The sequence below is a fragment of the Elephantulus edwardii genome, unplaced genomic scaffold (assembly GCF_000299155.1).
Source record: "Elephantulus edwardii isolate Elephantulus edwardi_28Jun2011 unplaced genomic scaffold, EleEdw1.0 scaffold00002, whole genome shotgun sequence".
Taxonomy (NCBI): Eukaryota; Metazoa; Chordata; class Mammalia; order Macroscelidea; family Macroscelididae; genus Elephantulus; species Elephantulus edwardii.
This window is the reverse complement of record NW_006399752.1, coordinates 43945749-43968899: the sequence shown is the minus strand read 5'-3', so window position 1 is coordinate 43968899 and position 23151 is coordinate 43945749. Positions and strand designations below refer to the sequence as shown.

General features: G+C 51.0%; 1 protein-coding gene and 1 pseudogene across 1 annotated transcript in view; both read right to left on the bottom strand.

Annotated features, from left to right (window-relative positions):
• LOC102855805 overlaps positions 1-1495 on the bottom strand; it is a 2525-nt pseudogene extending 1030 nt beyond the window's left edge.
• Positions 1-23151, bottom strand: part of CCDC88C (coiled-coil domain containing 88C) — a 180324-nt gene that overhangs the window by 58057 nt on the left and 99116 nt on the right. The window contains exons 6-12 of the mRNA XM_006879117.1: positions 20739-20822; positions 17663-17803; positions 16969-17153; positions 16150-16231; positions 15740-15898; positions 6321-6467; positions 4721-4865 (exon numbers count right to left, since the gene is read on the bottom strand). Of these exons, the coding sequence (XP_006879179.1) occupies positions 4721-4865; positions 6321-6467; positions 15740-15898; positions 16150-16231; positions 16969-17153; positions 17663-17803; positions 20739-20822 (943 nt within the window). The remainder of the gene's footprint in view (positions 1-4720; positions 4866-6320; positions 6468-15739; positions 15899-16149; positions 16232-16968; positions 17154-17662; positions 17804-20738; positions 20823-23151) is intronic.

Genomic DNA, 23151 nt, shown 5'->3' with positions numbered 1-23151 from the left:
CATTCTTGGAAAAGTAGAGGATCGGCAAAGGAGAGGAAAACTTTGGGTAAGGTGGATTGACACAGTCACTGTAGCAAACGATTTGCGCACAGTGGAGGATGGTATAGCATCGGGCAGAGTGTTGTTCATCTGGACAGACTCAACCACAACTAATAGTAAGTAATAATAACTCACACACACACACACACACACATATATGATTAAAGAAGCAATCATCATCTTTTCCTTGCTGGTGAATCAAATCTGAGTCATAGCTGAACTTTGAATGACTTCTTTTTTTAAAAACAAATCGTTTGTTATTTTAATGAATGTTTACAGAGAAGTCAGATTTTCATTCATTCGTTATTGTACATTTCAAAGTCTATAAATCACATGAGAGAAGATTGTCTATCTTTGTCTATTGGAGCAGCTGGTGAATTCAAACTGCCTTCCTTTGGGTTGACAGCACAACTCCTTACCCACAAGACCACCACAGCAATACAGAATATGTATCATGTAAAAAGTTTAAGTCTCCCATAACCCACTCAAAGTTACTTTATTTTTTGGCAAAATATGTATTCTTCTACATATTTTTTTAAAGTTCTACAACTACATTCTTCCCCTCCCCTTTAGTATATATTGAACATCATTCTGCCTCATTAAAAAATATTTGCATAGTATATCAATTAAGAGATAAACATATTTGATTTAAAAATCCTTGTGCTATTAATTTAGGTGATTCACAACTTTTGTTTATACAAATCGTGAGTATCCTCATCTTTCCTATTTGTGGAGGTACCACTGCAAGATAAACTCCTAGAAATAAATTATATGTCCCAAGAGGTCCTCCTTACCACTCCCTTTTCTTTCCATTGCCTCTTCTATCAACCTTTCTTTTTTTAATTAAATTTTATTCATTTTAATGAACATTTACAGAGATTTGGGGTTTTCATTCATTCATTGTTGCACTATTTTCTCTGCCCTCCTCCCCAGTTCTTCTTCCCCCCCCCCATGAAAGTCTGTTTTAATTGTCCAATTGCCACAGTGCTTGTCAAAGCCAGTTCTGATTAATCTCCTTTGTCAGTGCTAGACTGCAGGGTCTGATGCAAGGAGGACACACTCTGCCTTTTTTTTTTACATAGTAAAATATTTCTTTTCTGTAGCTACACCTCTGTCTCACACTCCTGTCGTGACTCAAATGTCTCCTCATATTATCAATACCAGGGTGTTTCAACATTTTCTTCTAGTAGAGTTTGAAAAGCATCAAGGCCCAGGTCATCTTGACTCAGAAACGGTTGAAGGTCAGGTATTTCCCCAGCTTGTCTCAGGCCTCTCTGCATTTCTACAGGCCTCCTGAGGTTTTCTGCTCTTTTGCATCCTGGCGTCACGAGCTACGCCACTGAAAATATTGGGAGGCTCAGGCACTGCAGAGGCAGCCCCCATACACAGCAGGAAGTATCAGGGAGGTGGAGAAGGTCCTGTAGCCAACGTCGGCGAGCTGCCTGGCAGTTGGCATACTGGTCCCTGCATGCTGCAACTCTTCGTGTCCAGCCATGGCCTCCACAGGTAATGTATCACTCCCACTAGTTACTTTGTCCTAATACACACCTCGGCCCAGTATCGCGTGCTCACCCTGGACCAAGCAGTTGCTGACCTTTTGAGCTTCATCTCAATTAACACAGCCATCTCAAGAGAGGAAGACCTTCAATGAGATGAGCTCACACAGTGACTGCAGTACTGTGCACAGGTGTCAGAGCAAGTGAGGACGGCACAGGACAGGGCAGGGTTCAGAACTGCTGTTCACAGGTTGCCGTGAGTGGTACTTGACTCAATGGCACCTAACAACAATATAATAATAAGAGGAAGAGTGGGGACATTGGCCTGGGTCCGTCTGTTACGCAAAATGTTCTCACAGGGACTGGGAGACAGAAATGATTACGTTTTCAGCTACTAACCAAAAGGTTAGCAGTTTGAATCCAAGAGGCACTGCGGAAGAAAGGCCTGGCAATTCTATTTCCCAAAAATCACCCTCTGAAAACCCTGTGGGGTATAGTTCTCAGACACTCACAGGGTCACCAGGAGTTGGGCCTGGGGCAAATGGAACCTGAGTTGAAGTTTGGGTTTTTCTCACGCTGGGCAGTAGCTAGGTGGAAACAATGAGAATAAACCATGATTGCTGATGTCACAAAGGCTCAAAAAGCATCCTGTAGTATAGTCTGAAGTGCAGAGACTTTCCAACCCCAGCAGCCCCCTAAAGCCAAAGAGAAATCCAACAATTCTTTCTCTGTGCACTGAACCCTGCACCACCGCTCTTGTCCAGCAGAGGGCAGCAGTCCACTCAGTGGATTTGTTACTCTGACAGGATGGACAGTGGGAAGGGGGTTGGTGGAGGGTCCACCCTCCCTTTTTTACACTCAGGCCCCAACCTAGTGTACAGACACCAAGCATAGCTCGAGTTAACCTCTCCTACTGTAGCTATGTGCCGTCAAGTCGCCTGTGACTCACAGAGACCCTATGTACAGCAGCTTGAAGCCTGCGCTGTCCTGAGCCAGTCTCACTGACTCTGACACACCAAACTCCATCACTGTATCAGGGGGTGGGGGGTTGGGGGGGTGTCTTCCTCTCCTGCGGTGTCCCTTCACCCTTCCAAGCATGCTGTCCTTCTCCCAGGACCTGTCTCTCCTGGCCACGTGGCCAAAGTATGTGACACGGAGCTTCAAAATCCTAGCCTCCAAGGAGAAACTTGGTTTCACCCTCTTTAAGAAAGATCTATTTGTTTTCTTGGTGGTCCATGGTATGTTCAAGACTCTTCTTCAGCACCACATTTCAAAAGCATCACTTCTTCTGTCATCCTTAGTCACTGTCCAGCTCTCTGATGCATAGCAAATAATTGTATCAGGGATGCGTCCTGTTTCCATACCTTTTCAATCTATATACAGAACAGGTCATTCGGGAGGCTTGGCTTTATGAGGAGGAATGTGGCATTAGGATTGGAGGAAGAATCCTCAACAACCTGTTATGCAGATGATATAACCTTGCTTTCTGAAACTGAGGAGTACCTGAAGCACTTGCTACAGAAAGTCAAGGACTATAGTCTTCACTATGGATAAAAGCTCAACATCAAGAAGACTAAGATTCTCACCACTGGGCCAACTGGCAGCGCCATGATGGAAGGAGAAGAGACTGAGGTTGTTAACAGTTACAGCTTGCTGGCTCCACAATCAAAAACTCTTGGCATCAGCAGTCAGGAGATCAAAAGACGAACTGCATTCAGAAAATCTGCTTTAAGGGATCTTTCCAGAGTACTGAGAAGCAACGATGTCAGCCTAGAGACTAAGGTGCACCTAAGCCAGGCCGTGGTCTTCACAATTATCTGCTATGCTTCTCGCATCAGTTAACTGTTTAACCGATGTTGGGTTGGAAGTGAAGCCACTGCTGTGAGATGTCTTCAAGCTGAATCTAACTCCGAGCGACTCACGTACAACAGAATCCAGTACCGTCTGGTCCTCACCATTCTCACAATCGTGACGTTTGAGCTCATCTTTGAGCTACTGCATCAGTTCATCTCACTGTGGGTCTTCCTCTTTTCCACTGACCCTCTTCTTTAGCCAAGCATGTCCTTCCCCAAGGACTGGCTCCTTCTGGTAACATTTCACAGTACAGGAGACGAAGCCTCAGTCTCCTCACGCGTTGGGATCCCTCGGGCGGCACTCGTTCCTAGACAGGTCCGTTTGGTTTTCTGGTAGTCCCCAGTATATTCAATATTCCTCGCCAACACCATAATTCAAAGGCATCGATTCTTCTCCAAGCATCTTTATTTACTGGCCTGCTTTCACATGCACTGGGGACAAAGGAACACATCAGGCCTTGGGTCAGGAGCGCCTTAATCGTCAGAATGACATCTCTGCTCTTTCACACTTCAGAGGTCTCTGGCAGCAGCTTTGCCTGATATGTTGTCTGCCTTCTTGATTGCTGCTCCCATGGGCAGCGCTGTTAAACTGTTAATAACGTTATCTGTTTCACAGACTGAATTTGGCTTTAGAAGGGGTCAGACTCCTTCAAGACAAGACATACTTTTCATCATTTTTCCATCATACAATGGAATGTTCTTCAGAGTTTTAAAAAAAAATGTCATGAGGAAAAAACCCAAGCCAAAGGCGGCTCTGCTCTGCAGCCCAAGTCAAGATTAACTTGGCTATGAGGTGCAGGGAGGGGTGAAGGGGGCAGGCTATTTCTGAACACGGGAAGTGGCCCATTGTTCACCAGCACCGAAGCTTCCTGCCTAAGTGCTGACTGGACTCCACCTACCCTCCATGGGACTGACACCCTGTCTTGGGGTGTTGCCAAAAGGCAACAGGGAGAGAAAGAGTCCCCTTAGCATCCAGAAGACAGAATCAATCTCACCCCTCCTCCCCAGTTATACCAGTACCAGGAAATCCTACCCAGGATACATTTATGTGGGGGGCCTAGAACCACTGGGGACCCATCCTGCTGACCAGGCCCTTTAGGCATCCCATAGAGGCCCCCAAGGTCCTCTGATGGCTGCAAGCTACACCCTGGCTGTTCTGGGGGTGTCCCAAAGGGGCTGTATGTCACGTGTTGAGAGCTGGGCTCCCCGTCTGCTTTCACGGTAATGAGACCAATGACCTCGATGGGGTGAGAGGATGGTCCCCCAGGAAAGATGCAGATGGAGGGCTGAGCCCCGCATGAGGGAGAAGCCCCGGGCCCAGACGAGACCCACCGTCGGACAGATCCGCGTTCTTGGACAGCTGCTCCAGCTCCCAGCCCAGGTGTGCGGACTCATTCATGCTCTGCTTCTGCGCCAGCTCCAGGACCATGTTCTCCTCCAGCAGCTCCTCGATCCGCTTCTTGTCCGTGTCCCTGTCCTACGGGGGTCGGGGGAAGAAGGGAGGGTGAAGATATGCCAGGAGACCCTCGGGACCCCCACAAGCCGCTGCATGGAGACCCCCTCCTCGGCCCCAGACGGTCCTGCCTGGAGCTGTGTGGTGCAACCCCTGGTATGCAGAGAACTGTTCTCCCCACGTGTCTAAAGCTGTGACCTTTCAGAAGCGGACTGCCAGGCTAGTCCTCTGAACCACCAAACTTTTAGGAGCTGGGCACCTAACCTTTACCATGCCACTCAATGCTTGTTAAAGAGGCCTCAACTGTTAACTGAGAGATCAGAGGTTTACAATCATTCAGTAGTACCCAGGAAGAAAGGCCTGGTAACTCACTTATGAAAAATTGGCCCGTGAAAACCCTGTGAAGCACAGCTCTGCCCTGGGCCACGTGGGGTCCCCAAAAGCCAGTATCAGCTTGATGACAATGGCTTTCAGCCCCAGCTGATAAGGAACCTGGGTGGTGCCAGCAGTGTGTTGTCTGCTGCTGAGCTAAAGGTTGGAGGTTCAAATCCAACCAGCGAGTGGTGTCTAGGAAGAAGGCAGGCCTGGTGATTTGTTCCCAGAAAGAATACAGCCCAGAAAACTATCAGGAGCAGTGTTACTCTGGCAACAACAGCAACATGAAGAGAGTTAAGAGGGTGTCTGTTGTCTAAAAAAAGTATTGTCAACTTGACGTTGTTACTGGTGTGTGCAATTGAGTCGGGACTGTCCCAGAGCTGAGCCTCTGACAAGGCTCCAGAGGCAGTTAACTGCATGGGAGGAAACTGTCCGTCGTTATCTTGTGTAGCCACTGGTGGATTCGAACCACATGTTTTCAGGACTGCAGCACGGCCTCTTACCACTAGGCCATCATAACTCCCTTCTGTTAGGTACCATCAAGTTGACTGCCATGCATAAGGACCCTGTGAACAACAAATCAAAACCCTGCCCTACTCCGCATCGTCCCCAAGAGCTCCAAGTTCAAGCTCATTGTTGCCGTCACTAACTCAATGGGGTCTCCCTCTCCTTCACCGACGCTCTCTCTGTCCCAGGATGCTGGCTTTCTCCAAAAACTGGGCCCTCCTGACAAAGTGCCCGAAGTACACGAGCCACTGTGCCATCCTTGCCTCTGAGGAGTGCCCTGGATCAAGGAAACGAAGTGCCAGCCACCCAGGGCAGCTCCTCGGCCCCAGGGCACCTACGGCCTCTGGGAGGCTTCAGTCACAGGTGACCCAAAAGGCAGCAAAGGCCCTTCCCCCAAAAAAAGAGCCCGGGTGCCTATCCCTGCAGAAATGTAGCCAGGCCCTCAGGGCCTCCGGACTGTGGGTGTCGAGGGCTGTGACGGCCACTGCGGCAGGCACAGACCCAGCCGCTGAAACATCAGTCAGAGAAGGACCCGGCCCAAACCGAGCGTGGCCCCACCCTGCGTGCCCCACAAGGTGACAGCGCGGCTGGACGAACCAGCTCCAGGTCGTGCAGCTTGGACTTGAGCTGCAGGTTCTCCTTGTCCAGCTCATGGACCTTGTCGCCTCGGGCCCGGGCTGCCGTCAGCTGTTCCTCCAGCATGGCTTTGGTCTCGATCAGGATGATGTTGTCTTCTCTCAGCTCCTGGGGACAGACAGACACGAGGACCATCACACAGAGGCACTTGGTCCAGTAGGACAGACTTCGAGCCAAAGCTCTCGGGCGCCTGGACCGAGGGAACTCCTCCACATTCATCCTCAGCACCTTTGACACTGGGCCAAGCTCAGGTGGCCTTGTCCACCCGACGGGCACATCCGCGATGACCATTTCTCCATTTCTATTCAAGACAGCAAGGACGCTCACTAACCGCTGTCCACCCAGGCAGGTGAGGGACAGAGAAACTTTATAACCTCACAGGATCCCACGGGTCGTCTCTGCTTTCGGATGTGGGACCTCTCTGTGTCCAGCTTCCTTAAGGAGGATGGGATGAAGGGAGCTCTGGTGGCCTAGTGGCAAGAAGCTGCACTACAATACCAGAGGTACATGGTTCAAATCCACCAGATGTTCCGTTGGAGAAGGAAGAACAATCTCCTCCTGTACCAGTCAGATCTGATTTGACAGTACACACACAAAAAATAATAAAAAAAATAAAAAGGACAGGATACAGCTCTGGGGAGTTACACTTCTAACCCAAAGACATCCCTCTCGCGCGGTTTGAATCCACCAGCAGCTCCAAGGGTCAAAGATGGGCAATGTCCTCTCATGAGGGTCACAGGCTCGGAAAGTCTGCTAGAGGCTCAGCTGTGAGTCGGTTCCAACTCACACAATTCCACGCTCCGCGGAGAAGAGTCTGTCTTGGGACTGACATCTGAGTCTTGTTCTCTCAAATCAATATACATTACTCTGATCAGGAGCCCAGCAAAACAACAGCTATTCAGACGTGCTTCCACCCACCTGGCGCCCCTTTCACACCACATTCTAGGAAACACAAGCGTTCTTAGCAGTTGCCTAACAATGAATGTCTTTAATAAACAAAAAAAGCAACACAACAAACCAAGCACACACACACACACACACACATACAAATGAAGCAAACCCCACAAAACTCACTGCTGTCAAGCTGGAATCACCTCATAGCTGACCTTCCAGGGGTTCTCAGAGACCATAAAGAACACAGGAGAAGGCCTCCTCTTTTCTCCCACAGAGCAACTGGTGGATTTGAACCATCCACCTTTGGGCTGGTAGCACAACCCATTACCAATGAGGCCACAGAGACAATGATGTCACAATATACTGCACGGTGGACATGCCTTTAGAAGGGACCAGTCCCTGGAGAAGGACCCCAACCGTGCTTGGCAAAGAAGAGGGTCTGCAAGCAGGAGACCCTGCAGGAGACAGACCAACACAGTGAGCATGACAGTGGATTTCAGCACAGCAGAGACCGCGGGAGGCGTGGCATCAGGCCCGGCTCTCCGCACCCCCAGGTCTTCACAGCTTTCGTTTATAACATACTTAATGTAACTGTGATTCTGATGAATGTTTGCAGAACGGTTGGGATTTTTATTCCTTCACTGCTGCACACAGGCAGGGTCCTGATCTGCTGGGCATGGGGTCTTTCAGCTGGAGTCGACTGGACAGTATCTGACAACAGTATCTGACAACAGGATCAGCCGGCCCCACACGAGCCCCACGAATGGACAGTAAGCTGACTTACATTCTGGGGGCACAAACAGCGGCCAGTCCCGACGCAAGTCCCTCATGGGGAAGGATCTGCCAAGTACTGGTCACAGACCTCTGGTACCTCCAGGGATGACATGGATTTGTCCCTCAATCTCCACTTGGCCCCTTGCCCAGAGGGTGCTGGGCCCCTACGCGCTGGATTCTCCTGTCTCCAGCCACCCAGCACCACTCTGCAGTCCGTGGGCCTCAACCTCCCCACAAGCTGGGACTGGAGGAAGACGTCGTCTAAGCCTTCCTCAGAGAGGGACTAAGCCACCCTGGGGGAGGGGATTAGACGCTCCTGCGCGTCCACTTCCAGCTCCTGCTCCCTGGACATGGGCAGAAATCCTGGGGTTTGGGCCAAGGGGAATCATACGCTGGGTTAGAGGACACGGACTGGAGCAAGTCTGGTACCTGGGGAAGTCGGGTCACAGGAACCCAGGGTTCAGCTGTCCGGCCTTACCCGAGACCACGTCCACCCTGGGGCTGTGTTGTGCTGGGAATTCTGAGTCCTCGCCTCATGTTCTCACCGTAGCTCCAAGAGGGACAGTCCCCTCTCACAGATGAAGACATTGGCCTAGACGAATTAAACAACCAGTTCCGGGAGGAACGAAGCTGGGGTGTGAACTCAGGTCCTCTGGGATTCAGATCTGTGGGTCACTGCCCTACTCCACCTGCCACATCAGCTTTCCAACCAACTCCTACTTATCCTTCAAAACCCAACCCAAGCTGCCCCTTCAAGAGCCCCCTAATGTGCCCACATCCCTTGTGAGTCGGGCACTGGGGCTCCCACAATGCCACGGGCACACTCTGAGGCTGTCCTGCCCAAGTCCATCAGGGGAGTCTTCATCTAGATGTTCAGAAACACTTGGTGGAACTGCGATTCGATGAGGCTGTTAGAGGTGGTGTCTGAGGCTGACTGTGAAGGACTAGAAACTTCTAATGGGCCGAGGCAGGCAAGGGCACCAGGAATGGGGCAGGATGGTCCCAACTGTGACTCAGACCAGCCTCAATGGCCATTGCTATTTCTACCACATCAGGCAGCAAACACACAGGCTCCACGGGGCCACACAACCTTCCGGCCCTACAGGGTGTGGGGTGAGACTGTTTGCAATGGGAAGTCCAAGGCACCCCCAATCCCAGTGCCTGGCTGCCTGGCTCCCCTGGTGCTATTTTAACCCCAATGAAATCACACCAGGAGCCACAGCAAAGCTGCTGGGAGTTCAAAGACAAACTATGACCATTTTTGCTCCATGCTTGTCTGAGCCTCCCCCTTGTCCTCTGCTCTCAGAGGCACTGACCACACCCCTATGGATATGCACGGATGTGTCTCCCAGCAACTGGACGTCCAGGCACCTGTTCCCCTCCAACCCCGACCACGGTCCTGTCTCCTGCCCACAGCACAGGACCAGCATCCACTCCTGACAGGGGCAACCCCTGTCTGGCTCCCGAAACTCAGTGCCTTTCCACATGTGCAAGTATCTGATCTCATCCACCCTTGGGGTGCCTGTGTGTCCCAGCCCCCAGGAAGGGGTCAAAAGAAATCTTTTTCTCAACTCTCCAGCCACGGACTGGCCCCCACCGCACAAGGGAGAGAGCGGAGGAAGGGAGGCCAGACGATGCACACGTTGTCCACCCAGGAGCCCGGGAGAACGTGCTACATGCCAACGTCAGGGCCCACACTCGGGGCGCTGGGGCAGGGTCCAGGAATCTGCATCCTAAGCTGATACTCTGAGCAGCTTCTACTCTAGAAAACATCACATACCTTGAGAACAGGTGAACTAAGACGTGCGACGGTGCAGTCTCAAAGCCTGAGATTCAAGCTTTCACCTATCTCACCATTAGGGAGCTCTGGCGGCTTAAGTGTGCTGCCAACCCAAAGGGAGGTGGTTCGAATCCACCCGCTGCTCTGCAGGAGACAGATGGACAATCTCCTCCCATGCAATTTACCGCCTCTTGAAAACCTGCAGGAGGGTCAGCTATGAGTCGGTCCCAACTCGAAGGGACACGACATGATCAGACTGACACAGGTGATCAAGTATTGCTGTTGTTAGGTGCTGCCGAGCGTAACTCACAGTGACCCTGTGAACAACAGATCTGAACCCTGTCCTATCCTGTGCCAACCTCACAACCTCTGACACACTCGAACCTGCTGCTGCAATCACTGTATCAACCCATCTGAGGGTCTTCCTCTCCTTCACTGACCCTCCACCTTCCCAGGCATGATGTCCCTCCCCTAGGAACACTCTCCCCTAGGAAAACCCTCTCTTAGCAACATGCCAAAGTATGTGAGACAAAACGGCCAATGTCTCCGCTGCTCTTGTAGTTAGTTTTGTTTCACCTGAATTTTATGATGAAAATTAAAAAAAAGTATGCTGAGAAATAGATAATTGGACACTTGTTGTTGTTATGTGCCGCTGAGTTGCTTGTGACTCATAGTGACCCTATCTATGCACAAGAGCCCTAAACCCTGCTCTATCCTGTGCCAACCTCGCCGTCTCAAACACATTCATTCCCACCACCCCAATCACAGAATCGATCCATATCATCGAAGGCCTTCCTCTCCTTCACCGCCCCTCCCCTCTGCCAAACATGATGTCCCTCTCCAAGAACCAGTCCCTCCCTGCAACATACCCAAAGTATGTCAGACGAAGCTTCAGAATCCTTGACTCCAAGGAGCATTCCGGCTTCACCTTCTCCAGGACAAACCTGTTTGTTTTCCTGGCAGTCCATGGTATATTCAACACTCTTCTCCAGCAACACAGCTCAAAGGCATTAATTCTCTTTCTATCATCCCTATTCACTGTCCAACTCTCTGATGCATAGCATGTAATTGCGAAGACTATAGCCCGGATCAGGAGCACCTTAGTCTCCAGCCTTATGTCACTGCTCTTCAGTACTCTTGAGAGGTCCCTCACAGCTGACTTTCCCAATGCAATTCGTCTCTTGATTTCCTGGCTGCTGGTACCAAGAGCGTTGACTGTGGAGCCAAGTAAACTAAAACTGCTAACTATCTCAATTTCTTGACCATCCACACTGATGCTGCCAATTGGACAGTGGACACCCATATACACACTGCCCAGACTGCACACTTCCCACATTTCTCTGTTGGCTGCATCACGTCCCCATCCGCCCCTCTCTCCATTTCTCCATTCCTTCTTCTGAATACATTTCAAACTGAGTTGCAGATCTCAGTCCACAGCTAGTTTTGTGCCTTTTTAATTTAAGGTTTTATTGTGTGCAGGCCAGCCTCAATGCAGATACATCTGTGCAACAGACTCAGCCACAGGACTGCTTAGAGATGTTCTGAGTGGTCCCACAGAATTGTGCAGGTGGTTGTCCAAGTAGAGCCAGGGAACACTGCCTGGTTCCCAATCAAGACAGGTGTGTGTCAGGGCTGTAACCTTTCTCCACACCTTGTCAAAACATATGCTGAACAAATAATTTGAGAAGCTAGATGTTATGAAAAATAAGGCATCAGGATCAGAGGAAGACTCATCAACAACCTGTGTTGTGTAGATGGTATAACCTTGCTTGCCGGCAGTGAGGAGGACTAGAAGTATCTGCTACAGAAGATCATAGATTATAGTCTTCAAGGTGGATTACATCACAACATCAAGACAAACATCCTCACCACTGGGCCAACAGGCAACATCATGATACACGGTGATCATACTCAAATTGTCAACCATTTCATCTTTCTTGAATCAACAATCAACACCCTTGGTACCAACAGTCAAGAACTCAAGACATAATTACATTGGGAAAATCTGCTCTCAGGGATCTCTCCGAAGTGATGAAGTGCAAGGATGTCAGTTTAAAGACTGAGGTGTGCCTGATTCAAATCACAGACTTATCAATTACTTGTTACACATCTGAAAGGTGGACAATGACTATGGATGACTACGGAATACAGAAGAATCGATCTCTTTGAGTTGTGGAGCTGGAGAATAGCCCATGGACTGCCAAAACAGCACTGAATAGCCCATGGACTGCCAAAAGAACCAGTCAGTCTGTTGTGGAGAAAAGTGCAATGAGGGTGCTTCTTGGAAGAAGGCGTGGTGAAGCTTTGTCCCATATACTTTGGGTTTGTTATTAGGGTGGGGCCTGTCCTTGGAGAAAGACATCACGTTTAGAAAGATGGAAGGTCAGGATAATAGGAAGACCCTCAACAAAACGTACTGACATGACACCTGGAACAAAGAATTCAAGTATATTTGAGATGGCAAGGATGGCACAGGATTGGACGAGGTTCAGATCTGTTGTTAAAAGGGCTGTTGAACTGTGATCAACTCAAAGGCACACAACAACACTGGGTTGCTATTTGAAAGCTTGGTGGTTCAAATCCACCAGCTGCTCCACAGAAGAAAAATGGACAAGCTCCTCCCACAAAAATTTAGTCTCTCAAACTCAATGGAGAGTTGCTATGATCACATTCAATTTGACAGACGGAGGTTTTGAGGGTTTTTCGCCTAAAAAAGGAATTGTGGTGGTGCAGTGGCGACAGAATTCAGCTGCTAACAAAAAGGTGGGTGCCTGGAACCCTCTCCCAGCCACTCCTTGTGGGAGAAGATGTGGCACTCGGCTTCCATGACGCTTTACAGCCCTGGAAATCCTGCAGTGCAGTCCCCCACGGACCCTCCCAACTGCGGGGACTCAATCCACTGGATGGCAAGGAGACTGAATTTTCATGGGTTTTGTGGCCCCTGGAAAATGTAGATTCTTATATAAAGCTGGATCCACTAATTTACTGAAAAGCAAACACTGGCCCAAGCTGCACAGGTATGAATGCAGTGGACACCCTGAAGGCATGCCACCCCGACAGGCCACCCCCTCAACAGTAGGCTCGACCATGCCAATTATTCTCTGGCTCCATCCCAAAGCGACCTGTTTTGAGGTCTCCCGGGGCCCCGAGCTGCATTCCCGGTTGGCTCTGATGCACGTTTGAGAGTTCAGGTGGGTGGCACCATGCAGACCTGTGCTGATGCAGGTTTCTGAGCAGGTGGGGGCCCCTGGGAGGCGCAGCAGCTGCTGGCTTTGTAACTGCAGGAGTTGCCCAAGAAAACCCCAGCTAGGATTCATCCAACAGTGTTTATCCAACACCTCCCGTGAGTCAGGCACGGTTCTCAGAGCTGAGAACAAAACAAACAAAGCCCAGCCCAGTGGGGACCGAGGCAGCGGGGTTAGAGGAAGCCATGCAGAAAGCGGGGTTCACCTGCCAGGTAGACAGTGAACGGCTTGTGTGGTCAGGGAGCTCCGGTCACCCACTCACCCTCCCAATGCACTCAGTTCTGGCTCTGTGACCTGGGGAATCCTGCTACCTGGTGGCACCACGGAGGGAAAGAAATGAGATGGAATACAGCAGGTGCTCCATAAATGCACAGCCCTTCCTATCTCTGTGGCAGAGAGAGAGTGGCCACAAAGCAGCCAGTAGAAGCCCACCACTCCCCGCAGTCCCCCATCCAGAGCCCCTCTGCCATCTCCCACCACTCACCCCAACTCACCAAGACCCAACGAGTGGGGATCATCTTCAGGGACCCCAGAACAGTCTGGCGGGCCCTTGTCTCCCGTACGTGGTCACCTCTGCCTTTCAACACTGCTTCCCCAGGAAGTCCTCCCTGCCCCCCAAGTCAGAGTGGGGGCCCTCCCCGGGCTCCCAGTTCTGACGATGCAGCAGCCTCCCTGTGCTGAACAGCAGGCTCTGCAGGGCGGCAGGGGCCTGTCTGTCCCTTTCGTCTTATGTCTGTCCCTTTCGTCTTATGTCTGCCCCACTCGTCCACCACTCAACCAGGGCAATGTCCCTCACAGGGGACACGGGAGGGGATCATCTGTCTTTCCAAGAATCTCATATGGAGCAAAGACAGCCTCAACCTCAGGAGTGGACAAGCACCTGTTCCCCGCTGTCCCAGGCACCTGAGAATGACACTGGCATGGCCTAGACCCACCCACAGCCCACCTGGACCACAGTGTATGCCAACCCTGGGTCTGAGTAACTGTCAGGCAAAAACACGGTATCCCTTGTGAATGGCATAATGAATCAAGACGTTAAAGTATGGGAACCTCACAGTCAGTTTCCACCTGGTAAACCCCCAGACAGTGCACACACCAGAGACAGTGCACGTACCAGAGACAATGCACGCACCAGAGATAGTGAATATGCCAGAGACAGTGCACGCACCAGAGACAGTGCACGTACCAGAGACAATGCACGCACCAGAGACAGTGAATATGCCAGAGACAGTGCACGCACCAGAGACAGTGCACGTACCAGAGACAGTGTATGTACCAGAGACAGTGAATGTACCAGGACTATGAGCAGCGCAAAGCAGCTCTGGTGGCCGAGTCCGTAGGGAGTTGTGCTCCTAACCCAAAGGTGCCCCCTCTGGCAGTTCTAATCCACCTCGGCTCCTCAGAAGAAACATGGGCAGTCTCCTCCTGTGCTATTTATAGTCTCCAAAACCTGATGGAGGGTCTGCTAGGAGTCGGCTCAGAGTTTTTAAAGTTTGATCAGAAGCCTTGGTGGCACAACACTTAAAGCAAAAGGCTTCCAGTTCAAAGCCATCTGCTCTTTAGGAGAGAAGACCTAGCGGTCTGCTCCCATCAGGATTACAGCCTAGGAAACCTGACAGGGCGTCTCCACACATCCAGGCTGGGTACTGTTGAGATGGCTCGTTCTCATACAACTCCGTGTACACGAGATCGAAACCCTGTCCGATCCTCACAAACCACCGTGCTGAAGCCCACTGCTGCAGTCACTCTGTCAGTCCATCTGGTTGAGGGTCCTTCCTCTTTTTTACCAAGGCTCTGCTTTTCCAAGCGCAGGACTGCGCCCTCCTGATGACAAGGCCTCCAGAGTAAGTGAGAAAAAGTCTCTCCATCCTTGCCTCTCTGTCCTATATGTAGGGCTGCTATGAGTTGAAACTAACCCTACAACATACAACTAACTACTCCTCTATGGAGTCCTGCCCTAGATGGGAATGGGGAAAAGATGGCCCCCACTCTCAGTAGGGCTGTCCCTTTACGAGTCTGGAAGCTCCTCGGATGGTGTCGTGGGAGCCCTACTCCTGATGCAGGGTTTGGCAACACACAGGTGCTGAGCAAACTTCTTCTGGCAAGGCTGCAGGGACAGCCATGCACAAGACCCACCCACGGTGCCAAGGTGAGAGGTGGGGGTCACCCTGGTCACGATTCCACTTTGGAGACTGCACGAAGTTCCCAACATGTAGTCGGGGGACCCTTCTGTGTGATGACTACACTGGGTGTGAGAAGAAAAGCGTGGCGAGAATCCTCTGGGGAGGTCTCGACAGACTGTGGAGCCCTGGTGGTGCCGTGGTTAGTCAGCACTTGCCTACTTAGGAGAAGGTCGGTGGTTTGAACCCACCAGCCGGTTTTAGGGAAAATGAAGGCCATCTTGCTTCCACCAAGACTTGGAAACCCGCTGGGCAGTTCTACTCTGCCCTGCCGGATCCCTGTGAGTGAGAAGCAACTTGACAGCTGTTAAGTAAATTATGTCCTCGGCGGAGCAAAATGGTCTGGGTTATGAACCTAATAGTTAAAGTGTTCAAATCCACCCTGGTGATCTGCTTCCATAATTAGAGCTAAGGAAACCCTATGTGGAAATTGACTTGACCACGGTGGCGGGACAGGGGTAAGGCTGTGAGAGCTGTCCCCGTGTGGGGACGCGGTCCGGCCCCTACCTCCATGCGCGCCTTGTAGAAGTCCACATCATGCAGCTTCTCACGGCAACGCACCAGCTCCATCTCCAGCCGCTCCACGCGGTTGGCCTTCTCCCTCAGGGAGTCCAGCTCGTCACGGTAGGCACGTGCAGACCGGGCATCAGCCGCCAGCTGGACGTTCTGCCAGGGAGGACAGCCAAGCTCAGGGACTGATCGGGCAGGGATGCATGGGCTCCGCACATAGAGGGCTGGTCCCTGGAGGGCGGAGCTCCCCAGAGTCCAGGCAGAGTGGACAGCTCTGCACTCACGGCTCTACGTGGGCACCTGCAGCGGTCAGTCGGGGCAGCTGTGGAAGCCTCTGTGGCCACTCCACACACTGCATCCCTGAGCCAATGGCTACCCCGCCCGCACCACACAGGTCCCCCGCCTACCTCCTGCTTGACCTTCTGCAGCTCCAGGGTCAGCTGGTCCACCTCGTGTCTAGCATCCACAAGCTGCTCTGTCTTCTCCTCCCTACGGTGGGATTAGAAAAGGGCATGAGGACAGAGTCCTTGGCCATCACTGTGGGCCACTGGCCACTTTGTAAGGAACCAGGACCTGAACCTCTGGAGCCTACAAAACAGACTCAGAATTCTCCTCCGTCTCTAGTCTCCAATGTCTGCCCCTATTCCAGGTCCAGCAGCCACTTGGGTGTTCCTCCAGAGTGCAGGACAGCTGGGGGACTGCAGGGGAGGAGGGCGGTGTCTGAGAGAACAAGCCAGGTGACATCCCCCCCGCTACAGAGAAGGGGAGAAGCAGGTTCTCCATCAAAGGGGGCTAGCCCTGTGCCCTCTCGGCCAAGAACACACACCAGTGCACACGTGCTAGGCTGCAGGCCAAGGGACTGGAGGTTCCCCACCCTGCAAAGGCACCCAGAAGAAAGGGCTGGCGATCAACTTCTAAAAACAGGCACCAGATATGTGACAGCACAGTTCTCCTGTGATGCACGTGGGTCAGACTTGGCCGCAGCTTTGCGTCATGCCAGTCCCAAACTGGGCCAAAGAGTACAGACAAGAGTCTATACCACGGAGACTGAACCTCTCTTCCTGCAGGCCCCACGGGACGAGCAGGCAGATGACAAGTTTCAGAGCAGACCTGGAGTCCCTCAGCTCAGGTCTGCCTTTCCTGAACTGCATTCTATATGAAGGAGAATGACACCCCGAAACACACATGTGACACCCCAAACGGCCTTGATGGTAGCAAAGACTCACAGCTCCTGCCGGACCCGCCGCAGCCGGGCCTTGGTGTCGGCCAGCTCCACGGCCAGGTGCTGCCGGTCTTCGCTGGACAGGCTGCTGGTGGGGCTGGGGGTGGAGTCGGCGCTGGATGACTTGAGGGGGCTGGGCGGCTGCTGGGCCTGCAGGTAATCCCGCTCCTGTGTGAGGTCCACGATGAGCTGGGACAGAGAGGAGGACGGTGAGAGGACAGAGGGGAGAGCAATGGGCAGACGGGGAGAGTGGTGGATGGGCCTGTGTGAGGTCCACTATGAGCTGGGATGGGGGGGGATGGGGAGAGGACAGAGGGGAGAGCGATGGGTGGACGGGGAGAGTGGTAGATGGACCTGTGTGAGGTCCACGATGAGCTGGGACAGAGCGGAGATGAGGAGAGGACAGAGGGGAGAGTGGTGGATGGACCTGTGTGAGGTCCACGATGAGCTGGGACAGAGCGGAGATGAGGAGAGGACAGAGGGGAGAGTGGTGGATGGACCTGTGTGAGGTCCACGATGAGCTGGGATGAGGAGAGGACAGAGGGGAAAGCAGTGGGCAGATGGAGAGAGTGGTGGGTGGACCTGCATGAGGTCCACGAAGAGCTGGGACAGAGAGGAGGACAGGGACAGTGGTGGGCAGCCCGAGCCCAGCTCCACCCCTGCGGGTCACCCGGCGGGGGTGGTGGTGGTGGGTGTACCTCTGAGCACTCGTCCCGTTCATCGACGAGCCTCCGGAGGTGGAACACCATGTTCCGAGACAGCGCCTCCAGTTCCTCGGGGGCCACGTCAGGCAGCTCCAGCCACTGCAGGTCAAACACGTTCTCCTGGTTGTGGGTCACCTGTGGGTACACAGGGTGGCTCGATGCAGAGGGAGGGGTCCTGAGGCACGCCGTCCCCCCCGTGCCAGCTGCACCAGGGTCGGCACAGGCGACGGCCACACGGCACAATGCTACATCCACTCAATGTCCCCATGGAGCCCGCTGTGACCAGAGTCCTGTGGCTGATGGGCGGCTCCCTACAAGAGGCAGCCAGACGACGAACACAAACACGAACCATGAGTGCTCCAGGGCCAGTGCGAAGAGGACGCAGCCTGGGACAAAACTCACCATGAGTGGTCAGCTTTACTGCGCCAACAGAGACCGCCAGAGCCCTGACTCTCTTGATTTTTAAGTCACGCTTCAATCCTGGCAATTAACTCACCACCACCCCCCACTCCAAATGCTTCCATTTTCAGCCAAACAGAAGATCAGGAACACCTGAGAGGCCTCTGTCCTTGGAACAAGTAACCACAGGAGATCGAAGCGGCAGCATCTGCTCAGGAGTAGAGCTCAGAGGTAAGATAAAGGAGGAGTGAGAAAGGGAAACACAAGGAAGAAGTGGATAGAGTGCTGTTAGCTACTGGGACCTGCTGTCAACGTCACGAGAGCTCTTGTACCGCTAAGCCCCTCTGGTGGTTCACATCACCAGGGTCTCTGTGGGACAAAGATGGACGATCTCCTGTGTGATTTATCACCTCCAAAACCCTGCAAGAGGGCCGGCAATGGGTCGGTTCCAACTTTTATTTTATTTTATTTTATTATTTTTGTGTGCGTGTACCGTCAAATCAGATCTGACTGGTACAGGAGGAGATGGCCCCTCCTTCCCCGGCAGAGCATCTGGTGGATTAGTCGGTTCCAACTTGACGACAAAAAGAAACTTAACTGGATTTGGCTCCACCCTAAAGTTTGTCCTATGGCAGAACCTCCTGAAAGCCGGGCTCTGGACCTGCTCTGGACCCAAACCCGCTACTCTGATAGCCAGTTTCAACTCACAGAGACTCTGCTTAGTTTCAAGGCTATACATCTTAACAGAAGCCGACTGCTTCATTTCTTCCCCTCGGTGCAGCTGGTGGATTCAAAATGATGACCTTGTGGCTGGCAGTCCAACATGTAACAGTCAGGGACTGGGAAGCCTTCTCCACCTTTGAAGGGCTGTCGTGGCCGACAGAGGCCCAGCAGCCCAGCTACACCAGGATGACTGGGGTCCTTTCAATTAAAGGCACAGGCCCTGTTCGCCGGGGCTCTGGCTCGGGGGGTCTCTTGGCGGGGCCTCGGCCCCTGTGTTTTCAGAAGCCCTCAATAGCCTCTGCAGCCCTGCCCCGCTCCCGGTCACGCCTCTATTAACAACACCCTGTGGGCCTGGCAGGAAAGAGATCAGGCTGGTAAGTAACAGGCTAATCTCACGGGGCCTGCTCCCCAGGCAGAGAGAAAAATGAAAAGCAGATGGTCCTTAGCTCACCGGCGGCCAGTCACTGTCACTCATGCCAGACTCAGAGACCCCCAACCGTGACTCAGAACTCAGGCCCTGCCGATGCAGAAGGCATCATTGATTCAGCGGCCCGCACTACTTACACACCTACATTCCTGCATGTGTGTGTCTTTTTCATACATTGATCTCATCTGTGTCTTCAGAATGAACACTGAACCCTGTTGTCCAACAGGACTAGTGCAGACAACTATTGGGGGGGGTGGTGTGAAGATGGAGGTCAAGGCAGTAAATTCTCAGGGGGGAGCCCGTGTGCTCTGACAGATCTCATTCCCACTGCCAGCACCTCCTCCTCAGGACCAGGACCTGCTCTATTCTGTTATTCTTTTTTTTTTTTTTATGGTGAGAAAAATTTATTACATTTAGAATTAGCCCGCTGGACTCAGTTTAGATGATCCCAATTTTGTTGGCAACATTCAAAGCATCATAGTCAGGAGCAAGTCAAACATAGGCCTTCTTCTCTCCATCAGGCCTAATCAAAGTGTTGACCTTGGCCACATCAATGTCATAGAGCTTCTTTACAGCTTGTTTAATTTGGTGCTTTTTGGCCTTGACATCCACAATGAACACAAGTGTGTTGTTATCTTCTATCTTCTTCATGGCTGACTCAGTGGTCAGGGGAAATTTGATGATGGCATAGTGGTCAAGCTTGTTTTTCCTGGGGTCACTCTTCCGGGGGTATTTGGGCTGCCTCCGGAGTCTCAGCGTCTTAGGCCGCCGGAACGTGGGTGACGTGCGGATCTTCTTTTTTTTTTGGCTGTGGACGCCCTTCAGGACTGCCTTCTTGGCCTTCAATGCCTTTGCTTTGGCTTCAGTTTTGGGAGGGGCAGGGGCTTCCTTCTTCACTTTCGGCGCCATCTTCGTAGAAAGGCTCTATTCTGTCATTCTTAAGGTCGTTATGAGTGTGCACCACCTCCCCAGCACCCGTCCTTGTCACACCTGTCCCTCTGCTAACAGGAGTGACGGTGCCCAGGAGAGTTTGCCTCAAAGTGCAGTCCCTCACCACCTCCACCACAGGACATCTGCACAGCTCCCCTCTCCCAGGCTGAGTGCCCACCTGCCCCCCCAGCCCTCAGGGACACACTGCCGTCAGCGCATCACTGACCGGAGCGGCGACTCTCTTTCCATAAGGATCAGCCATCCGAAGCAGGCTGACATTTGCCAGAATCCATTTTCAGAGACTGTATATCAAATTCTGAGCCTAAACTATTTGACAGCTCTTAAAAATAATCTGAGTCCATATTAGGCAAGAAAGGAGGAGACAAAGAGATGGCCCTGATGGAGGTATGTGCTGAATTTTTAATTTTTACTCTTATTTTATGTTAGCTTGTTGATGGACATCTTTTCTAAATAGACTCGACGTGTCTGAAACCCAAAATAAACACAATCCCCAAACGTTTGCATTGTGGAGAGCATCTGTCTCCTGGGCACCACAAGGATGGAGAGACTCTAGCCAAGCCCTCCACTTACCTCCTGAATATGGGCCACGATTCCAGCCTGGGTCTCGATGTCCAGCTGTTTGATCCTCTCAATAAACTCCTCCTTCCGCTCACACTATCGAGAGAAAACACGTATTAACTGAAGCTGTTCTGCAGCGGGAAAGAGAGAAGTGCAGACCCAAAATGAACCTCCCACCTACCCCCTGGCTTCTCCTCTGTAACCAAGAGTGTTCTTGTTCCCCTAGCCATCCCACACTGGCTCTGTACTGAGAGGTGCAGAGACCACCCCATCAGGGTCATCTGCGAGGGCTTGTTCATAAAAAGCTCAAACCTCCATTCCAGACTGCAAACACTGGGCTAAGACAGAAATCCACAGTGAAACAAGAAAATCCAGTGATTCTTAAACAGAGAGTCAGAACCCCCCTACCCTCAATGAGCTTTCCACCAAACCATCTAGCTCAACTAGAACAATAAGGTCCATCTAGAGCGTTACGTTGTTTTTTGGGGTTTTTTTTTTAGTACGTATTTTTATTTTTCTACACAAATGTTTAACATCATGCAATGCATTCATTTAGTTACAAATTTCCAAAGCACGTGTGGATAATAAAACCGTGACTGAGGACTTGTACAGTTTCTAGTTAGACCTTCTGGACAAGTCAAACAATAGTTTGCAACTAATTATGTGCAACATGAGGGATTTGGTTACCTGTGATTGTTGGAGTGAAACCAAGCAAATAAAAAACAGACTTTTAAAATTACGTTTTAGGAAATGTATCCTAGAACCTTGCTGTCACCTGGGAGAACTCACGAGACACTATTCATACTGTGTGTTTTTCTAAATATAGTTGGGGTTTTTTCTTACTGGCCATAATATTGTAGTTATGTGCCGTTGAGTGAGAATTGATCCAGCTAACCTTTCAATGGGTTTTCAGGATGGGGCAAGGTTCAAAGGGACACTGTGGGTCGTAGTCAACTTGCCAGCACCTAACAACAATATGGTCCTATTCTTTTACATTTTTTTTATTAATTTAAATGAAAGTTTACAGAGACTTAAGAGTTTCTAGTCATTCATTGTTTCACTTTGAGCCTTAGGTTCTTTTAAAGAATTAATCGTATCAGACCACACTCAAACAACAACTCGAAAGGAGCAGTGAGTTAGTGTGTACGACAGAGAAACAATTTGAAAAAGGGTATTGTAAAAAGTGGAATAATATGAGAAATCTGACCAGTGTCACTGAATTGTATGCGTAGGAATTGCTGGACTGCTGTATTTTCACTGTGTATATCTTCACAGAAAGAGGGCTGAAAGGAGGACCTCTGGTTCAGGCCTAGGGCTGGCAAACTTCTTCTTTAAGGACTAGCTGGTAACAATCTGAGAGAGCTCTGTTTGCCTAGTGGGTTAAGGAGTTGTGCTGCCAACCCAAAGGCAGGCAGTTTGAATCCACTAGAAGCGCTGTCAGAGAAAGATGGACAATCTCCTCGGGTGGGCTATGGAGCCTCTGAAAACCTACTGAAGATCAGCGATGAGTCAGTTCTGATGTTACAGCAATGAGTTTAAAGTAACAATTTTAGATTTTGCTGATCACTTGGTCTTTTGTCAAAACTACTCAATTCTACTATTTGAGTCTGTTGAGTAGCACAGACAATATGAAATGGAATGAGCATTGGTGGTGTCCCAATAACTTTATTTATACAAGATAAGTTATGGGGCAGATGTGGCCTGTGGGTTGTAGTTTGCTGATCTGTATTTACACGTTCCTGTACTGGGATTTCATCTTAGTTGAATCCATAATCCACACCCTTGGTAGCAGCAGTAGCAGTCAGGAGATCAAGAGACAATATTTCATTGCGAAAGTCTGCTGTCACAGACCTCTTCAAATTACTGAGCAATGGTATCACTCTGAAGACTAAGGTGCACCTGCCACAGGCCATGATCTTTTCAATCACTTGCTATGCATCTGAGAGCTGGACAATGAGAGTAAGGAAGAGTAAGGATGACAGAAGAATTGATGTCTTTAAGTTGTGGTGCTGGAATACTGACTATCCATGGACTGCCAAAAGAACAGAAAAGTCTTGGAGAAAGTGTAACCAGAATGCTTCTTGAAGGCAAAGATGATAAAGCTTCATCTCACATAATTTGGACATGTTTCTAGGAGCAGTTATTCCTTGGAGAGAGATATCATCCTTGGAAAGGCAGGCGCTCAGCAAAAGAAAGTAAGACCCTCAATCACACAGATAGACTCAGTGACTGCAGGAATAGGCTCAAGTGTGTGAGATGAGGGGGACACAGGCTAACACAGGATTCAGAACTGTTACAGGGTCGCTATGAGTCGTCTATGATTCAACGACACTTAACAACAATAACAACGACAACACAGAGAGAAGCTATGCTGGCCTAGTGGACAGAAAGTTATGGTACCAAGCCCAAGGTGGGTGATTTTAAT